General features: G+C 41.4%; 1 protein-coding gene across 1 annotated transcript in view; it reads left to right on the top strand.

Annotated features, from left to right (window-relative positions):
* AGPAT4 (1-acylglycerol-3-phosphate O-acyltransferase 4) overlaps positions 1 to 18524 on the top strand; it is a 205190-nt gene that overhangs the window by 30504 nt on the left and 156162 nt on the right. Inside the window, exon 3 of the mRNA XM_083176500.1 lies at positions 11171 to 11340. Coding sequence (XP_083032626.1) covers positions 11171 to 11340 — 170 coding nt within the window. The remainder of the gene's footprint in view (positions 1 to 11170; positions 11341 to 18524) is intronic.

The following is an 18524-nucleotide window of genomic DNA, read 5'->3' on the forward strand; positions in this document are numbered from 1 at the left end:
GTGGCCGCTGAGCGCTGATCAGTGACGTACATCACTGATCAGCATTTTTGGCACAGGGTTGATCTAATTTTTTTTTTTGGATCAAATTCCTGTTGCCTTTGACTGATCAGCAGTTTTTTTTTATTTGTTTTTTTTGGAGGGTGCTGTGGGGTCTTTTTTTAAATTTTTTTTACACCCACGGTGATTTTGTGGGTGTCCTGTGGCCGCTGAGCGCTGATCAGTGACGGACGTTACTGACCAACATCTGTGCTCAATTTTTGGCGCAGGAGCTTTTTTTTTTTTCTTTTAACCCCTTCAAGGTTGTACCAAAAGCTGCCTTGAAGCTGCTGCCCCTTAAGTGCACTTACACGTGTTAAAGCACTACATACACACTACATACCCCCCGTGTTGAAATAAAGTTTGTACCCCCCCCCTACACTATACATGTGTTGAAACACTACACTTACACAAACACAAAAATAATAAAAATGTCCCAATCATCCCAAAGACTGTTTTCAGCGGAGGAGGCATATGCCCTTATTGCCTCTGACACTGACACAGCCAGTGATGTAAGCGATGAATTTGCATTCGTCTTAAGCTCCTCTTCCTCCTCTAGTGATGAGGGACCCCCTCAAAGACGCCCCCATAGAGCAGCTGAGACCCCCCCCCCCCAAATGATTGATCCCGTATGGACCCCACCACCAGACAATTTTGAGCCCCAGGTTCCTGAGTTTTTGGCCAACCCAGGAATCCAATTTGATACTACAGGCCTCAAAGAAATTGACTTTTTCAAAGTATTTTTCTCTGATGATTTTATAAATTTAATGGTGGACCAAAGTAATTTATATGCCCAGCAGTTTATTGCTCAAAACCCCACATCATCATTTGCTAGGTGGACCCCTGTAGATGCAGTAGAGATGATGACGTTTTGGGGTCTGGTGTTACATATGGGCATAGTTAAAAAGCCAGAAATTAGACAATATTGGAGTACAGATGTTCTGTACAGCACCCCACTTCATCGTATGGCCATGACCCGGACTCGTTTTGAGACGATCCTTAAATTTTTGCATTACAACGATAATGCACAGTGCCCACCCAGAGATGATCCCACCTTTGACCGGCTATTCAAAGTCAGGCCGGTCATTGATCATTTCAGCGCCAAATTTGCTGAGATGTACATCCCCGAAAAATTAATTTGTGTAGACGAGTCACTTATACATTTTAAAGGAAGGGTTAAATTCCGCCAGTACCTTCCCAATAAGAGGGCAGGGTATGGCATAAAAATGTATAAGCTGTGCGAAAGTACCTCAGGGTACACCCACAGGTTTAGGGTATATGAAGGGAAGGACACAAGAATTGAACCGCCAGAATGCCCCCCCTCCCTCGTAGGTGTTAGTGGAAAGATTGTCTGGGATTTAGTGCACCCCTTCCTGGATAAGGGTTATCACCTCTATGTGGATAACTTTTACACCAGCATCCCTCTGTTTAAGGCCCTTGGTTCAAGAGGTACAGCAGCTTGCGGTACTGTGCGCAAGAACCAAAGAGGCCTCCCAAAAACGCACGTTGCCCAATTACTGAGAAAGGGTGAAAGCAGGGCACAATCCACCGAAAATATGTTGTTGGTCAAATATAAGGACAAGAGGGATGTCCTTATACTGACAACAATTCACGGAGACAGTACCACCTCCGTCCCTGTACGAGGTACCAGTACCCACACCTCAAAACCTATTTGTATCCTAGATTACAATAAGTACATGGGCAGAGTGGATCTTTCAGATCAGGTACTGAAGCCGTACAGTGCCCTGCGGAAAACAAAAATATGGTATAAGAAGCTGGCCGTGTATATCATCCAGATGGCACTGTATAACGCTTACGTACTATTCCGTTCTACCAGCCAGACGGGGACATTTATGCACTTTCAAGAGGAAGTCATAAAGGGCCTAATATTTGGGAACCAGCAGGCAGAGGGCCCCAGTACTTCTAGTACTGGCCCCAGTACTTCTAGTACTGGCCCCCGTATTGTATCAGGGCAGCATTTTCCTAACGAAATCCCCTCCACTGGAAAAAAGGGCAGGACACAAAAAAGGTGCAAAGTTTGCTATAAAAAGGGAATAAGAAAGCAAACTATTTTCCACTGTGAAACTTGCCCCGACAAACCCGGCCTATGTATGAAGGAGTGTTTTATAATATACCACACATCTATGGATTATTAGGTTCATCATTTCACCGTGCTTCGGGGGTCTTGCTAATGCGACATAGCACCCACCATTCATTCCACCAGAATCTGTGCTGCAAAATCCAAATATCACTCCTTCCCTTCGGAGTCCTGCCATGCACCCAAATGGTATTTTTTGGTCACATATGAGGCATTGCCGTACTCGGGAGAAATTGCGGCACAGATTTTGGGGTGCTTTGTCTCCTTCATTCCTTGTGAAAATGAAAAATTTTGAGCCAGAACTGCATTTTTGTGTAAAAAAATGTAATTTTTCATTTTCACAGCCCAGTTGTACCAAAATTGGTGAAACCCCTGGGGGTTTGAAATGTACACTATCCCCCTAGATGAATTCCCTGAGGGGTGTAGTTTGAAAAATGGGGTCACTTGTGGGGGGGTTCCACTGTATTGGTGCTTCGGGGGTCTTGCTAATGCGACTTAGCACCCACCATTCATTCCACCAGAATCTGTGCTGCAAAATCCAAATATCACTCCTTCCCTTCTGAGTCCTGCCATTTTTTGGTCACATATGAGTCATTGCCGTACTCGGGAGAAATTGCGGCACAGATTTTGGGGTGCTTTTTCTCCTTCATTCCTTGTGAAAATCAAAAATTTTGAGCCAGAACTGCATTTTTGTGTAAAAAAATTTAATTTTTCATTTTCACAGCCCAGTTGTACCAAAATTGGTGAAACCCCTGGGGGTTTGAAATGTACACTATACCCCTAGATGAATTCCCTGAGGGGTGTAGTTTGCAAAATGGGGTCACTTGTGGGGGGGTTCCACTGTATTGGTGCTTCGGGGGTCTTGCTAATGCGACATAGCACACACCATTCATTCCACCAGAATCTGTGCTGCAAAATCCAAATATCACTCCTTCCCTTCGGAGTCCTGCCATGCACCCAAATGGAATTTTTTGGTCACATATGAGGCATTGCCGTACTCGGGAGAAATTGCGGCACAGATTTTGGGGTGCTTTGTCTCCTTCATTCCTTGTGAAAATGAAAAATTTTGAGCCAGAACTGCATTTTTGTGTAAAAAAATGTAATTTTTCATTTTCACAGCCCAGTTGTACCAAAATTGGTGAAACCCCTGGGGGTTTGAAATGTACACTATACCCCTAGATGAATTCCCTGAGGGGTGTATTTTGCAAAATGGGGTCACTTGTGGGGGGGTTCCACTGTATTGGTGCTTCGGGGGTCTTGCTAATGCGACATAGCACCCACCATTCATTCCACCAGAATCTGTGCTGCAAAATCCAAATATCACTCCTTCCCTTCGGAGTCCTGCCATGCACCCAAATGGTATTTTTTGGTCACATATGAGGCATTGCCGTACTCGGGAGAAATTGCGGCACAGATTTTGGGGTGCTTTGTCTCCTTCATTCCTTGTGAAAATGAAAAATTTTGAGCCAGAACTGCATTTTTGTGTAAAAAAATTTAATTTTTCATTTTCACAGCCCAGTTGTACCAAAATTGGTGAAACCCCTGGGGGTTTGAAATGTACATTATACCCCTAGATGAATTCCCTGAGGGGTGTAGTTTGCAAAATGGAGTCACTTGTGGGGGAGGTTCCTAACCTACATGGTGCCTAAAAAATTATCTCATAAAAAGGAGGCTCCAAAATCAAGTAGGTGCTCCTTCTATTATGAAGCCTGTGGTTTGGTCAACGTGCACACTAGGGCCACATATAGGATATTTATGAAAACAAAAGAATTGGGGGAATCAATTTTTAGTCACATTTCTCTAGTAAAATCTACTGTGTTCATTAGAAAAATGTATTAAAATTGAAAATCTGCTAAAAAAATGAAATTTTGAAATTTCACCTACACTTTGTTTTAATTCCTGTGAAACACCTAAAGGGTTAACAAACTTCCAAAATGCTGTTTTGAATACTGTGAGGGGTGCAGTTTTTGAAATGGCATCATTTATGGGGGTGTCTCACATACAAGTCCCTCAAAGTCACATCAGAACTGAACTGGTCCCTAAAAAAATCAGTGTTTGAAATTTTCTTGAAAATTTGAGAATTTGCTATTCATATTTTAAGCCTCCTAGTGTCCAAAAAAATTAAAAGGAGGTTGAAATAATGATGGCAACATAAATTAGACATATGGTCTTTGTTAGTTATTAACTATTTTGAGTGGTATGATTATTTGTCTCACAAGCAGAAAATTTAACATTTTGCAAATTGCAAAATTTTCAATTTTTTTACGACATTTTGGTATTTTTCACAAAAAAAAAACAGACTGTATCGACCAAAATTTACCACTAACTTAAAGTACAATGTGTCACGAGAAAACAATCTCAAAATCACTGGGATAAGTAAAAGCAATAAAAAGTTATCCCCACATAAAGTGATACATGTCAGATTTGAAAAAAGGGCTCTGTCAGGAAGGCAAAAACAGGCTGCGGTGGTAAGGGGTTAAGGGTCAAAAAAAGGATTATAATATAGTTTTCATGTTGTTTTAGATTATATTGAAAAAAAAAAAAGGACATATCATGAAAACCTGACATGCTATTTGAAAACTGGTAATGACAGATGGAACCTATGCAGAGATACTATTTGAATATTGAAATCTTGAATCACTATATTCCATGAATTGGAGAAAAGGGGTTTTAATTCCGCACTGAGTGCTCTTATTTATTAGTCTTCCTATTTTCACTTTCGTTTTCCTATATTGTTTTCAATATTAAAGAGAATATTTTCTCAAATTCTTTATGTATTTTTTTAGAATACGGTGCGACCCCTCTCCTATTAATACAATTTTTTATAGAGAGAGAGAAAGAATCGGAGATTGTTGGGGTGCACTCTGAAAGTGTATTATAGGAGACGTCCAACTGAAAAAATATATCACTCAAAAATGTAACCTTTATTGTTATATTTAAAAAAGAGGTGTATAGTTTACATCCTCTCTCATAAGAAAATAATGAAGATGTGCAAAAAAAGGGGTAGGAAATTGTGATTAAAATGAGGATGTGGATATTATTGTTCTAGCAATATTCATATATTGATGTCTGTGGAACCCCTATTTTATTCTATGGGATAGTTTATTTTCCTCCCTGGGCTTGCTATAAATATTTATAAAGCTAGTTTTGTTTGTAATTGCAGTATAATTTCATTTGTGTTTTACTGCATGTATTGTACCATTCATTGGAAACAAATTATTCAATTGTATACAATGTTTCAATAAACTAGCTGTTATCCACAAAACTGCAGAGTAGCTGTGCTTTCTCTTGACCTCCTATATTGGTCCCAGGCAGCGTTAAAGCAGGTGGATTTGTTATTGTTTGGTCATAGCAATAGTTTTGCCCACATAGGCAGTGTGTGATCTGATATAACTTTTCATCACTGTGGTGAGATCAGATGTTATTATTTTAATCACAACACTGGATTATTGTTTCAATTATTTATATATGTCCTGCTTATTATCATGGGACACAGCAATTAATGATGGGCTGCAATGTGCCAGTGCACACACACACACATATGCAGAGAGTTTGACACTTACCCGCACTGATGCGTCCACTCCAGTCTGAGCTGCTCCACCACCAAGGACACAGCTGCGCTCTCACAAAGGCGCATTTCCCCCTCCCTCCTGTGAGTAGCGCTCCTCGCACTATCTATCCAGGAGTGGGGGGCAGCGTGCTCCCGGTCACTGTGCAGTGCACACTCAGCAGTAAGTGACCTGGAGCGCACAGCAGCAGCAGCACCATTCACCACGACGGACCTGCTCTTTCCTCTCTCTGGCTCCTATACAGCAGGTGGGAGCGGAGGAGGGGTTGACGACCGGCGGCACTGCGCTAGAGGGCAGACGTTCTCTGGCTTGTAGGCTGCCGCGCATGCGCTGAAGAGGCGGCTTTCTTGTTTAAAAAAAAAATCGAGAATAAAAGGTGAAGGCTGGCGGCGGCTGCGCGGGCCACATGAAGAGGTCTGGCGGGCCGGATTTGGCCCACGGGCCTTGTGTTTGACACCCCTGCTTTATTGTGTCTTGTAATTAAAAGTTAATACTATTAATCCAGTGGTACCTAAACCACCTAATTACATTCAATATAGTACAAGCCTTCATATCTTGTAGTAGACAAGTACCATATTTTACAGTTAGGAATAGAGAGGGTGCCAAGTGGGATTAACCAATATTTTCAATCTGTGCTTTGTCCCTACCCTTGCCACATAGATCCAGCATTTGCAGAGCATGCACAATTTATCTGGGTGATCTGTAGGGTCCCGGGAGATTAGGTGAGAATTTTTGTTAATGGCAGAAGAAAATGGTTATTCTTTATATAAATTGGCATTCCTGATCACTATTTAATTGTTCGTTAGTTCTATTATTTACAGCTTGGGTAAATAATCCATTTATTTTTGTTATTCTACAATTTGTCACTCATAAGACATTGTGTGGGGGAAATTTACTAAGATGTGTATTCTACTGCACATGTGATATTGCTATGGGCAACCAATCAGAAACTACTTTATTTAGCACCCTCTAGAATATACTAGATATGTTCTGATTGGTTGCCCAAAGCAACATCACATGTAAAGTAGAATATACATTTTAGTAAATGTCCCCCTGTATCATTGAACCAGACCTCCAGACTATTGTTCATACTACACATCCAGTCTGTGCTTTTGCTCTGTGTTCTTAAGGCCCCCATACATTAGGTCGATTCGTCCAAAGGATAAGTTGGACCTGACTGTCTTAAATTGTATTTTAGCTGCAGAAAACAAGTCAGGAGTGAATATAGATAAAAGTCCTCAGAGACTTATTGTTCAGTTTCAGCAGTGGGAGTTGGTTCTTACCTGTCATGACCCTGGAGATTTGCAACTCCGTGACACATACCACTTGTTATTGCATGTTAATTAACGAGATCAAGATCAATCCACTTAGAAAATCTTTCTGTTCTTAAATTCATTTTCACATTGAATAATGTTGCTATTTTCTGATTCATTACTCAGACCCCTTTCACACTGCAGCTCTAAAATGGTATATTGCTGATTTTTCAGCATTTGAAAATGGTTAGAGATGCAGTGTGAAAGCACCAGTTTTAAATTACCAGTTCAAGAAAACCGATAATTCAAAACGGGTAAAAAGAAGGATCCTACACGGTTCAGATCCATTATTTGGGCAGTGTGAATGGATCTGAACCATTATATTGGATCCCACACCGGTGTCCCCCCGACAAGTGCTCCCTCCTCCCCTGATACCTGGCAGCTGGTACCCCCGCTCCTCCTCCTCCCCTGGTACCTGGCAGCTGGTACCCCCGCCCCCCCCCCCCCTCCTCTGATACCTGGCAGTGTGCGTGGATCCGGGCAGTGTGATCTGCACTGTCCTTATCTTCACTGCAATACTGTGTGTGGGCACAGGGCATCAGCTGGGCACATGCCGACTAGCAACCCGGCCCTGGCACACCTGCTGAACTATGCCTACATAGCCCTGTGCCCACACCCAGTATTGCAGTGAAGATGAGGACAACCTGGACCGCGCTGCCCCAATCCTGGCACGCTGCCAGATACCAGGGTAGGGGGGGAGCTTGGGGGTACCAGCTGCCGGGTATCAGGGGAGTGGGGGTACCAGCTGCCAGGTACCAGGGGAGGGGGGAGCGGGGGTACCAGCTGCCAGGTACAAGGGGGGGAGGGGCTACCAGCTGCCAGGTACCAGGGGAGGGGGGAAGTGGGGGTACCAGCTGCCAGGTACCAGGGAATGGGTGGTATATTATTGGTGAATTACTGTTTTTGTACCTTTCACAACTGGTTCAATGTAAAAGGTACAAAAATGGTACAGTAATTAACCAGTAATATACTGTTTACAACACGCAGTGGTAAAGGGTCTTTATGGCTCAGACTCGTTTTAAGTTCCGTTTACAAATACCGGGTCTTTACCCGTTTCTGCAGTGTGAAAGCAGCATTAAGATTTGTAAAATGTTAACCCTTTTACTGAGTTTCAGTTTAACGGGTACACATATATACAATCATCAGGCCGTTCTTCCGTTCTGGGACTAACGGACGTTCGATCGATACGATCGATAAATGGCCAAAAACGGTCTTGTCCATCCATACTTGGTTGGTCGAAGGTTCAGTGCTGTTTAATATTCATCCGACAGGATGGGCTCATATCGGAACAAAAGTGCAGTGTGTACGCACGTTTGATCGATATGCTGGCCGTTCTTGCGATTATACAGCCAAAGCTAGAACGCCCATGTGGGTGTTCCATAGCTGCATGATCTCTCCTACAGCACAAGAAGCATTCTCCTCTCCCCATGTATATTTAAATAATAATAATAATCATAATATACATGCACCCCATCTTTATAGCAGGTCACCGTATCTTTCCCTAGTCACCCTGCCGGCTGCTATAAAGACGGGGTACGCAACTACAGTCAGCCGGCAGGGTGACTATGGACAAATTAATTTGTGTTTATTGAACAAATATAGGGCCAGGCTCCCATATACCAGGCTTGACACTCAGTGTATTACTATTATTTCTGCAATAAACTGCTTTATAATAATGTGTCAAGTTATTGTATCGCTATTTGTTCAGGATATAACTTTGTATCTTTATTAGAAAGCTCCTCCAAGAGTCTTCTAGATGTAGTATTAATTAAATGTTAGCTGAAAAAAAATATACACACAAGGGGAACCAAGACTTGGTGTACTTTTATATCTCCCAGAGTCGCTCTCAATCAGCAACCCGGTGCAACTTATCTAGGTATTGAGTCTTTTGGAACAAAGTTCCTACAAAAGGACACTTACTACAAAGAGTTATGATGTCCTGCAGTGAATGGAGTGCTGATTATATATGATTCCTGTATTTAAGATGAGCAAAAGAGATGTCGGGTAACAGTGGCTTGTAAATCATTAATTGTTGGCAGATTTAGTCAGTGTCCCCACACACTCTATTAAAGCTTCAACATTGATTAATGTCTTAAAGTGATGCCTCTAATGTGTTGGGCAGTGAGGCATTAAATACATTAGTTAACAGCAGGCAAAGGGTTACAGGGTCTGTCTCATACACTGTGCTTCCGTGACAAACTGCTATAAAGACGGGGAAAGCGTCTACAGTCAGCCGGCAGGGTGACTATGGACAGATACGGCAAACTGCTATAAAGACGGGGGAAAGCGTCTACAGTCAGCCGGCATGGTGACTATTTTATTTATTATTTATTAACAGTTTCTTATATAGCGCATACATATTCCGCAGCGCTTTACAGAGACTATGGACAGATACCGCAAACTGACTGTAGTCGCGTACCCTGTCTTTATAGCAGTTTGCCGTATCTGTCCATAGTCACCCTGCCGGCTGACTGTAGACGCTTTCCCCTGTCTTTATAGCAGTTTGCCGTATCTGTCCATAGTCACCCTGCCGGCTGACTGTAGACGCTTTCCCCGTCTTTAAAGCAGTTTGCCGTATCTGTCCATAGTCACCCTGCCGGCTGACTGTAGACGCGTACCCCGACTAGGTTCTGTACTCACGCCTCTTTTTTTGGTATGCCCTTAACCCAGCCCATTATGATAATTTTGTTTATATATATCATGTCAATAGCCCAAATTGATAGAGTGTGTATCGTGGTACAATCTTTTTCTTGCGACTGTTTGGACGGGAGTACATCGGACGTCGCAAGTAAAATTGTACAGGTGTGTACGTGCATATCGGCTGTTGTTTGTGGATGGTCCGTCGCATCTATGGTCGATCGAACGGTCGCAAGAAAACAGGGATTGTATATACCTGTACGTGTACCCAGCTTTAGACCTGTTACACTTGAAAATCTAAGATAAAACATGTACTATTTCATTATATGTATATATATGATGTATAATATTTTACCACAGAATTGTGTATTTCTTGTGGTAAAAAGCTGAATGTCTTGAACAATCATGATTTTTTTTCTTTTACTGCCATATATACAGTATTTTCTTAAATCTCAAAAGACACCAATTAATTTACACTATATGATGTTATTCATGTTATGATGAGGAACTATCGGAAATAAATAGAAGATTCACATACTGTTCTCAATAATTCTCTCCCCCCCCCCCCCCATGGGGGTTGTTCTAAAACTTTTAATTAGTGTATATTTGATGAACAGATGCATAGGGGTGCTCCTATAACTTAAACTGGCCATAAATCTACAGATTTTTTGTCAGATCTGTATGGTTGGAATAAAAACCTGGTAATATCTGAATGACAGTTTTTCAGTTTTCCAGCATCCATTACCAGGTTTTTGTTCCAAATACCAGCCGGATCGGATCTGTAGATGTACTGTATGTCCAGCTTTACAATATCTGATAAAGGTGGTAACTAGCAGTGGCTGCTCTTACCTTTTTGGAGCAATGAGGGCCTCCCCACTCCGCTGCCCCTGCCGCGCTCCCCGCACCTACCGGTCCCAGCAGCAGGTCCCCTGCACAGGGCCAGCGCATGCGCAGTAACTTCATACATACTGCGCATGCTCTGGCCCAAGCCTCCATTCGCTGCCTTTGCAGCAGCCCCCAGAGGCTTAATCAGGTTTCCAGCTCAAGCGCATGCGCAGTATTGTCCGCAGTACTGCGCATGCGCAGAGCAAGTTTTGGGGGCTACCCCACATTTGCGCACATCCCGGAGGGAGGGAACACCTCCCAATGGGACTGCCATGAGTGACTGGCAGGTCGGACTTCCAATAGGAAGTCACTGACAGTCACAGTGAAGCCAGAGCAGTCTTACAGACTGTTCTGGCTTCATATAGGCAGAGACAGTGGCAGATTTTACCTGGGGGAGACTGCAGCCCATAGGGAAAAACTGCCACTGCTAACTAGTGATATAAAAATAGGGTAGAGCTTAGTACATTACACAAATGGTGTTTGTAAATTCACTTTTGGAACAGTATTTGAAGTGAATCTTGGTTACTGTATCAAAATTAGTAATTTGACAAATGTTTCATATAAATAATTAATTATGATTCCCCTTGTTATTATAAAATGTAACCTATTGTAATGTTTGTGATTTATTCCAGAACTGGTGATGCTGTTGGAGTGGTGGTCGGCCACTGACTGCACATTGTATACTAATCCTGAAGACTACACCAAATATGGAAATGAGAACGCTATAGTAGTTCTCAATCATAACTTTGAAATAGACTTTCTCTGTGGTTGGAACTTTTGTGAGCGATTTGGTGTTCTTGGGGTGAGTAAAAGGTTAATTTTCCTTCTTCAAAGTCAGAAATCCCACTAGTATCAGTATATTTTTATATCTTTAGTCATCTAGTCCTAAAATACACATCCTTGAAGCATGTAATTGGTATCTGTTGATTTAATAAAACATATAAAAATAAAGGAAAAAAGATTTACTTGATTTAACATGCAGTTATTATAAAGATAAAAGCACATGAAAGTGTGAACCTTCTAGGTCTGCAGCAATACAGTATATGTACTATTTAAGAGCCTGCCAATGCATCTTTTGTCCCTTGAAGGTAATGTTCATTCTGTGGCTTTTAAGGGCTCATAGAATGCTTTTAGATTGCTGATGGAATATGATTTCTAAAGGACTGTGACTAATAGGTACAAAGGCATTTGAAGCAGATTATACATGTATTTCTTTTCCAAGTGATTGCTGTCAAGTTGTGCTCTTCTTTATCCTTCTGCTAAGTGGATGCTTAGTTGAATTATCATTTGAGACTGGTGTTCAAGTTCTTGGTGAGTGTAATTATTCCGAAACACTGCAATGCATGCAGTATTGGCTTATTCTGCTATTGTGCATGTACATTCACCTCTAACACCCACAGTTACAGATCATGATTCAATTCTCTATAACCGGCTTGGTAAAACATAGTGCATGTATTTTATTTATGTCCCTAAGGGACCTACAGTATCATCTGCACATTCACTGAGATCACAGTCTGCAGAACTATATTAATTCACTGGCCAGGTACGCTGAACAACAATGGATGGTCATTTTTAATGAACTTTTTTCCATTACCACTACACATTTAAAGCCTACATAATACTGTTCCAGATACTATAATTATAAGATGTTAACCTATAGTAATGAAGTTTTTGATTTACTATACTATGAAAGTTGCTATCTTGCCACCTGTTCATAACCTATAGTTTGAGATCCTGTTCATACACTGAAGTTTGAGATCCCCAAAACAACCAGCGTTGAAAAGGTGCTACGAAGAAAACTAATTGTAGAGCTTAATTGTGTTTGGTTCTTCTGGATGCAGGATACTGTAATGAAAAGTTGCTGGCAGGGCCGCCACGGGCCCAGGTACTAGGGGAAACTTGGTAAAATCATGGCCCAAAAAAATAATAAGATTTCCCACAAATCCGCTTTGATGACCACACGGGGCACCGGAAACTGCACAGGTAAACAGTTAATCCCAGCCCCTGAACATGCCTAGACTAGTATCCATACCCCCTCTCCTCTCCCCCTCTCATATCGGCTGTGGCTGTAGGCCCAGTCTAGTGACCAGACAATGGGTGGGATGTTCTAACATAAGGCAGCCCTCTAACGCCCCCCTTCGCCGGGCATTGCATTATTAATAACCACATATGCTGTAACATATGTGGTTATTAACGCAAGGGACAGCTCTTGCGATAAGAGCTGTCCTTTGCGATGCGGCGCTGGTGCTGGACTTCCGGGTCTGTGACCCGAGAGTACATCTGCGCATGTGCAGAGCACGGTGCCAGCCGCAGGGCATGCTGGGAGGGATCTGTGATGGATCCCTCACACAGCACTGCGGTAAGAAGCCCATAGGCTTCTGCAGGGAATCGCCAGCTTTTGCTGGTGATACCCTCAGCATCGATGCCACTGCGGAGGGGGGACAGAGCATACAGAAATGCGGTAAAAAAACAGATAACGGGGTTTTTACCCCCAATATGTCCATATAGCACAATATTTAGAATTTTTTTAAATCTGGAATCCTGTGCATATTTTTGGTAAGTGCATGAATAGAGGGCATGATCAAGCATCATTGGGGCATGGTTTTCTGGGTAGATCCCAGCCCCTCTCTCAACTTTTTGAACGTGATAGTCTTCTTAAGGGTGAAGAAAATGGTTGAAAGTTGAAAGTTGAAATGCGCAGTATTACCTATTTGGACTGGCAAATCTGTACTTGGTAGATTGCTGTGGAGGGTTCTGGAACCTCACTTCAGACTGTATATCAGATGCGCAACTTTTACTTTCTATTTGTTATGCAAAATACTTATTTTAATTGATGTTTTCTGTTTAAATAAAGGTAATGCTCTATATTGGCTTCACATTTCATTTGAGGTTTATTTCCAATTTTACATTGGGGAAAATGAGGAAGACTATATTAATTGTGTGCAAATTGGCCAAGGTTACGTTAAAGAAGAAAACAACACAAATATAATTTGGATAACTAAATTTCACCAAATCTTAGTATAGTTTAAAATACTTGACCCCAAAAAAGCATGCATTTTCAAAAAAATAATAATAATTCTCATACAAAGAGGTACAGGTAGTGTTACCACCAGGATACAGGCCAGGCACAGAGGTGTTGGAGTAGTACGGCAATGCTCGCTTTCGGTGTATGCCAGGAGGTGGTGAGTGTAATTGGGACAGGGTACTGTGCCACCCCATCAGCATTGCTAATGAGGGCATGCCAAGACATCTTTGTAACTAATAGGGGCGTGCCCAAGCTTCCGCATCACTTATGGGAGCATGCTCAGTTCTTACGGAGGTGTTCAGCTCCCCCAACCTTTCCCAAGCACAATATGTTTTCATTCAGAGGTAGCCCAGCTACAGGCAGACTGTTTTAGCAGGGTGTATCTAAAATGGCAAAGCACATTTTGCCTTTTTTTAAATCGGGCTGGGTGCAACAGCATAGCATGAAGACTACATAGGTGAGACTGCAATTGAACTAGATTGTAAGCTCCTCCGAGAAGGACCCTCTTCCCTCCTGTTGTCAAACCCCACTTTTCTTCACATTTCACTCACAGCTCTCCTATACTCAAACACTCAGTGACCATGTTCGTCTGCAAACCCATCTCCATCATTGGCCTCAAGCCTCTAGTTGTATGTTGATTGAGTCCTCACTACTTATAGTTAAGCTGTAATGTGTATTGAACTGTGGTGCTCTTTATTTCTACTCTAATTTTGTTATTTATTCAATGTTATGCCAAGCTTTGTCTCCCTGTATTGTTCCTTTGTACGGCGCTGCAAAAAACTTGTGGTGCCTTATAAATAAAATTATAATATTAATAACTAACAAGTTGCATGACCAGCACTTCAATGTCCTCTAGACCACTTTCGTCAGAATGATTTACAATGAAAAGAATAACTTTATGTACCTTCTCCAGAGATCGCAATGGCGACGCCTCATGACGTCCCCATACATCTGAAAGTAAGATGTTGCAGTTCTGACAAGACTTTCAGAGTGTGAGGGAATTCTGTCTTGTTAGCTAATGGGATCTCCGACCTACAGTAATCAGGTCAATGTTCTACAGTTCCTGCTCCCCCTGTGTCTCTCAAGCATTATGCTCCTGCTGTGTTGTACAATAATGATTCTTCTTTTTTTTTTCTTTTTCTTTTTGGAGGGGGGGGGGGGGTGATTTTGTGTTCAGTTTAGGAAATCCATTTTAAAATCACCTATAAAATCCTATATAATAAATGGCTAACAATGCTCCTCACCTCTATGGGGGGGAGGATAAGTTTTTTGTGTACCTGAGTAATTAAAAAGTTGCTCTCTTCGGTCGCACACAGCCAGCGTTGACAATACTGTGATGTTGTTCCATCATTTTGACAGTTTGTTACTAGTCACCTATCAAATTAATGTAATATTGAATACAAAATAAAATAAAAAAATACTAATTTATTCCATATTTTATGCAAGAAGCTGCTATGGTTTTTCTAATTCTGGTTTGCATACATCTATGATTGTGGGACATCTGTTTATGGACAGAACCTACATCATCGCACACAGTGCCTCCTAAGCTGCACTCTGTCATCTTTTGTGGGCAAGGATTTCATAGACACAGGAGCTGCACTGTGTCCATCTCTGAATAAGGCCCAATATTCCTAAATCCACAATGAGCCAGATGTTTGGGTACCTTTTTATTAGAGAGAGATCTTGAATTCCTTTAAAACTGATAAACACATCTAAAATCATATAATTTGGACCTGTTATATAGAAATATATGGATGGGTGACAATAAAGATTGGCAACCTTGGAAGGCGCAGCTTCACTGTAATAATAATTACAGCACTTTATAGTATAATCATTTTTCTCTTTTAATAAAAAGGACAAATTGCATAATTACAGAAGTGCACTTTAAATACGAGACATACAACATATAACACAAATAGATAAAAATGAAAGAATGAAGAGGCAATGGTATGAGGCAGTAATATAATGTCTCTTTGCGAGGCTTCTATGGTTTAAATTCAAAGCCTCTTTGTAATGAGGCAGTATAATATAATTACCAGTCCCAGTTACAGGTGTATGGGTCTCCTCTGGATGTTATACAAACACAATCCCTTTTTCAGAGCATATTTATAAACCCTCCTTTGTCAGGGTGCAAGCTTCCTTGATTTGGGAGTGTGTTCCAGGTGCTGAGTATCACATAGAGCATTTACAGTATTTTATAGGCATCATAATCAAGATTTAGGGAATAGAATGTTGTCTAGAAGCTAAATCTTCGGTCTATTGTGTTTGCTTTGTGTTCAATCTTTAAGTTTCGTGTTGCTAAATCAGGGGATTCTATGTTCTTCTATGTGAAAGTACCAATGTTTTGCCATATTCAGTTTTGGGCAGGATTTAGATTTGTATTTGATTTTACATTTGATACTGCTTTTAATAAATCTCCAAATAGAAAAACCAAACAAAAATCACCCAAAATCGAAATCAAACCCAAAAATCAGTAAATATACCCCCATGGAGGTAATAAGTTATCTTATCGTCTCAATAGCTGCCAAATGCCAAATCTAAAGTTCAAGTGCCAAAAGACTGGAGAGGATCTTTTTCCGGCTCAGGGGATTCAGACGCCATCAAAATATGACTTAAGAATTTGGCAAGATCCTGAGCATTGTAGCATGACAAACATTTCCAGGGGTCACTTGTCCCTGGAGTTTCAGGAAAATAATTCTGGTGCTTGTGGTGCTGGGGTCTGGTTTCAGATAAACCAAATTATTAAAATTTTTCATCTGAAAATGAAGGAAAAAATTGAAAGATAAGAGATACACAATACCTACACAATACTAGATTGTTTTAATGTTATGTCTGATTGGTTTATGCAAGCAGCATTCTTGGCTACATTCTTCTGATTACTAAATGTATGGACAGCCTCATAGGGGGAAATTTTCTATGATGGCCATATACGTCCGATCCTCGCACAAATGGGTACAGTCGGAATCAGCTGTATACGACCCACAAATACGAATGGAGAATACAACAAATTTACAAAGCTTACGTATTCTCCGCATTCCTATTTTCCAATGTTGTAGCCATTACTATTTGGTGGCCGTATTTATATAGATTAATTGTACTTCTTAATTTAATATTGGCATGGAAGAATTAACCCCAAAATACACATATATAGATTGAATTATGTTTAATAAAGTAATAAACAAATAATGACTGGTTATCCAATAACTGATTCACATCCAGAAACATCAAATTCAATAGTCTAGACATATTGGTTGGGGGAAATGTACTAAGATGTGTATTCTACTTCACATGTGATGTTGCTATGGACAACCAATCAGAATTAATTTATTATTTATTTAGCACCCTCTAGAAGATAGTAGACAGAATCTGATTGGTTGCCCATAGCAACATCACATGTGAAGTAGAATACACATTTTAGTAAATTTCCCCCATTATGTAAGCTTCTTTAAGTAGGGAGATTGATGTTTTAATGATAATATAATATAAGTCCTCCTTAGAGTAGATGAATAAAACAGTTTGTATACCCACATGAGATCGTTCAATTGAATGTCCAGAATACCTAATGAAAGACACTCCTTTGAGGTAAGTAACAAGTTGTCCAACTTTAAGTCAGGTTTACCAAGAGTCCTCCAATCTCCTTGTAACCCTTGGTTACCAAGTATATAGAAATATATATAGCGTTATGTATAGCATCACCTGTGTACTAGCTGACTATCGGTTTTATGTAATTTTATATATCTTAACGGTTTCTGTAATATAATACAATGCTTATTGCCTGTATTCTCTGTTAATGCTATGGTATATGTTTATGGATTCATTCGTATATGGAAGGGCTCATGGAAAGGAGAAGGCTGAGAATAAGAGGATGTAACAGCCCAGAATGTTGTATACTGTAGTGTTCATACAGCTGGGACTAATAAAGCTTTGTATCCCCTTGGAAACAGAGCAGCCAGTTTCCCTGAGGGAAGAGTCTGAGGTAACTGTCAGCAAGGCTGGAGCCCACACCATCGGCTCCAGAGTTCCCCCAAATAGTAGGTGCTGGTAAATGGATTGAGTCCCATCAGTATTACCTGGACAGGAGAGGAAGTGACACTGATCACAGCAGGAAGCCTGCCCCCATTCCCACAGCAGACACAGAGAAGCAGTTCAGGTGACAGCTAGCAGTTGGGGGAGAGGGCCTATGTGGTACTGCAGATCACCCATTCTGTGACAGAGTACAAGTCCAGCTAGTGACACTATCTATGTAAATAAGACAGCAGGGAGTGACTGGAGGGGATTACAAGGAGGTAAAGGAACAGACTGAGGGTGCTGTAAAACATAAAGACTCCAAAGCTAGCCCTTGTGAGTTTGATGAGTTCAATGACAGACTTCTTATACAAAGGAGGAAGTATATTTATATACAGGTAGCATCCCAGTGTTATACAAAGAAGCAGTTATTGACTGGAGCACTTAATGATTGTGTCTGTACATAAGAGTTATTAAAGGAACAATGCAAAGTATGACAGGCATAAAATGCAGAGCAACGCAGCAGATATAGGAGGGAGAGCGTTGCTGTGAGAGGAAGGATTGCTTACTCAATGGTCCGGGTGTGAGCGGTGACTCTGCGGGGACTTGAAGCTGACAGGCGGCGTCTTATCTGGAAGTGAACAGAGCATCTGACCCGGCTGAGGGGAATCCCCACATAATGGCGTCATAGCTGAGCTGCGCAGGAGATACAGCCAGCGTCATTAGTGAAGGCGGCGCCATTACTTGTCCACCCCATAAAGGAAGTGGCAACTTAGAGAGACTGTGACAGAGGGGCAGCTACAGAGGTGGTCCCTGGCCATGACAGAGTGTGATGTGGAGGCGGACTTTAGATGGATTGAGTCCATAGTGATAGAAATACACACACAAGGAGTGACGGTGGTGCTGCCTACAGAACCCCCTATAGAATAAGGAGCGGGTGCAGCCATTGAAAGTTT

The sequence above is a fragment of the Crinia signifera genome, chromosome 3, assembly GCF_055691185.1.
Source record: "Crinia signifera chromosome 3, ASM5569118v1, whole genome shotgun sequence".
Taxonomy (NCBI): domain Eukaryota; kingdom Metazoa; phylum Chordata; class Amphibia; order Anura; family Myobatrachidae; genus Crinia; species Crinia signifera.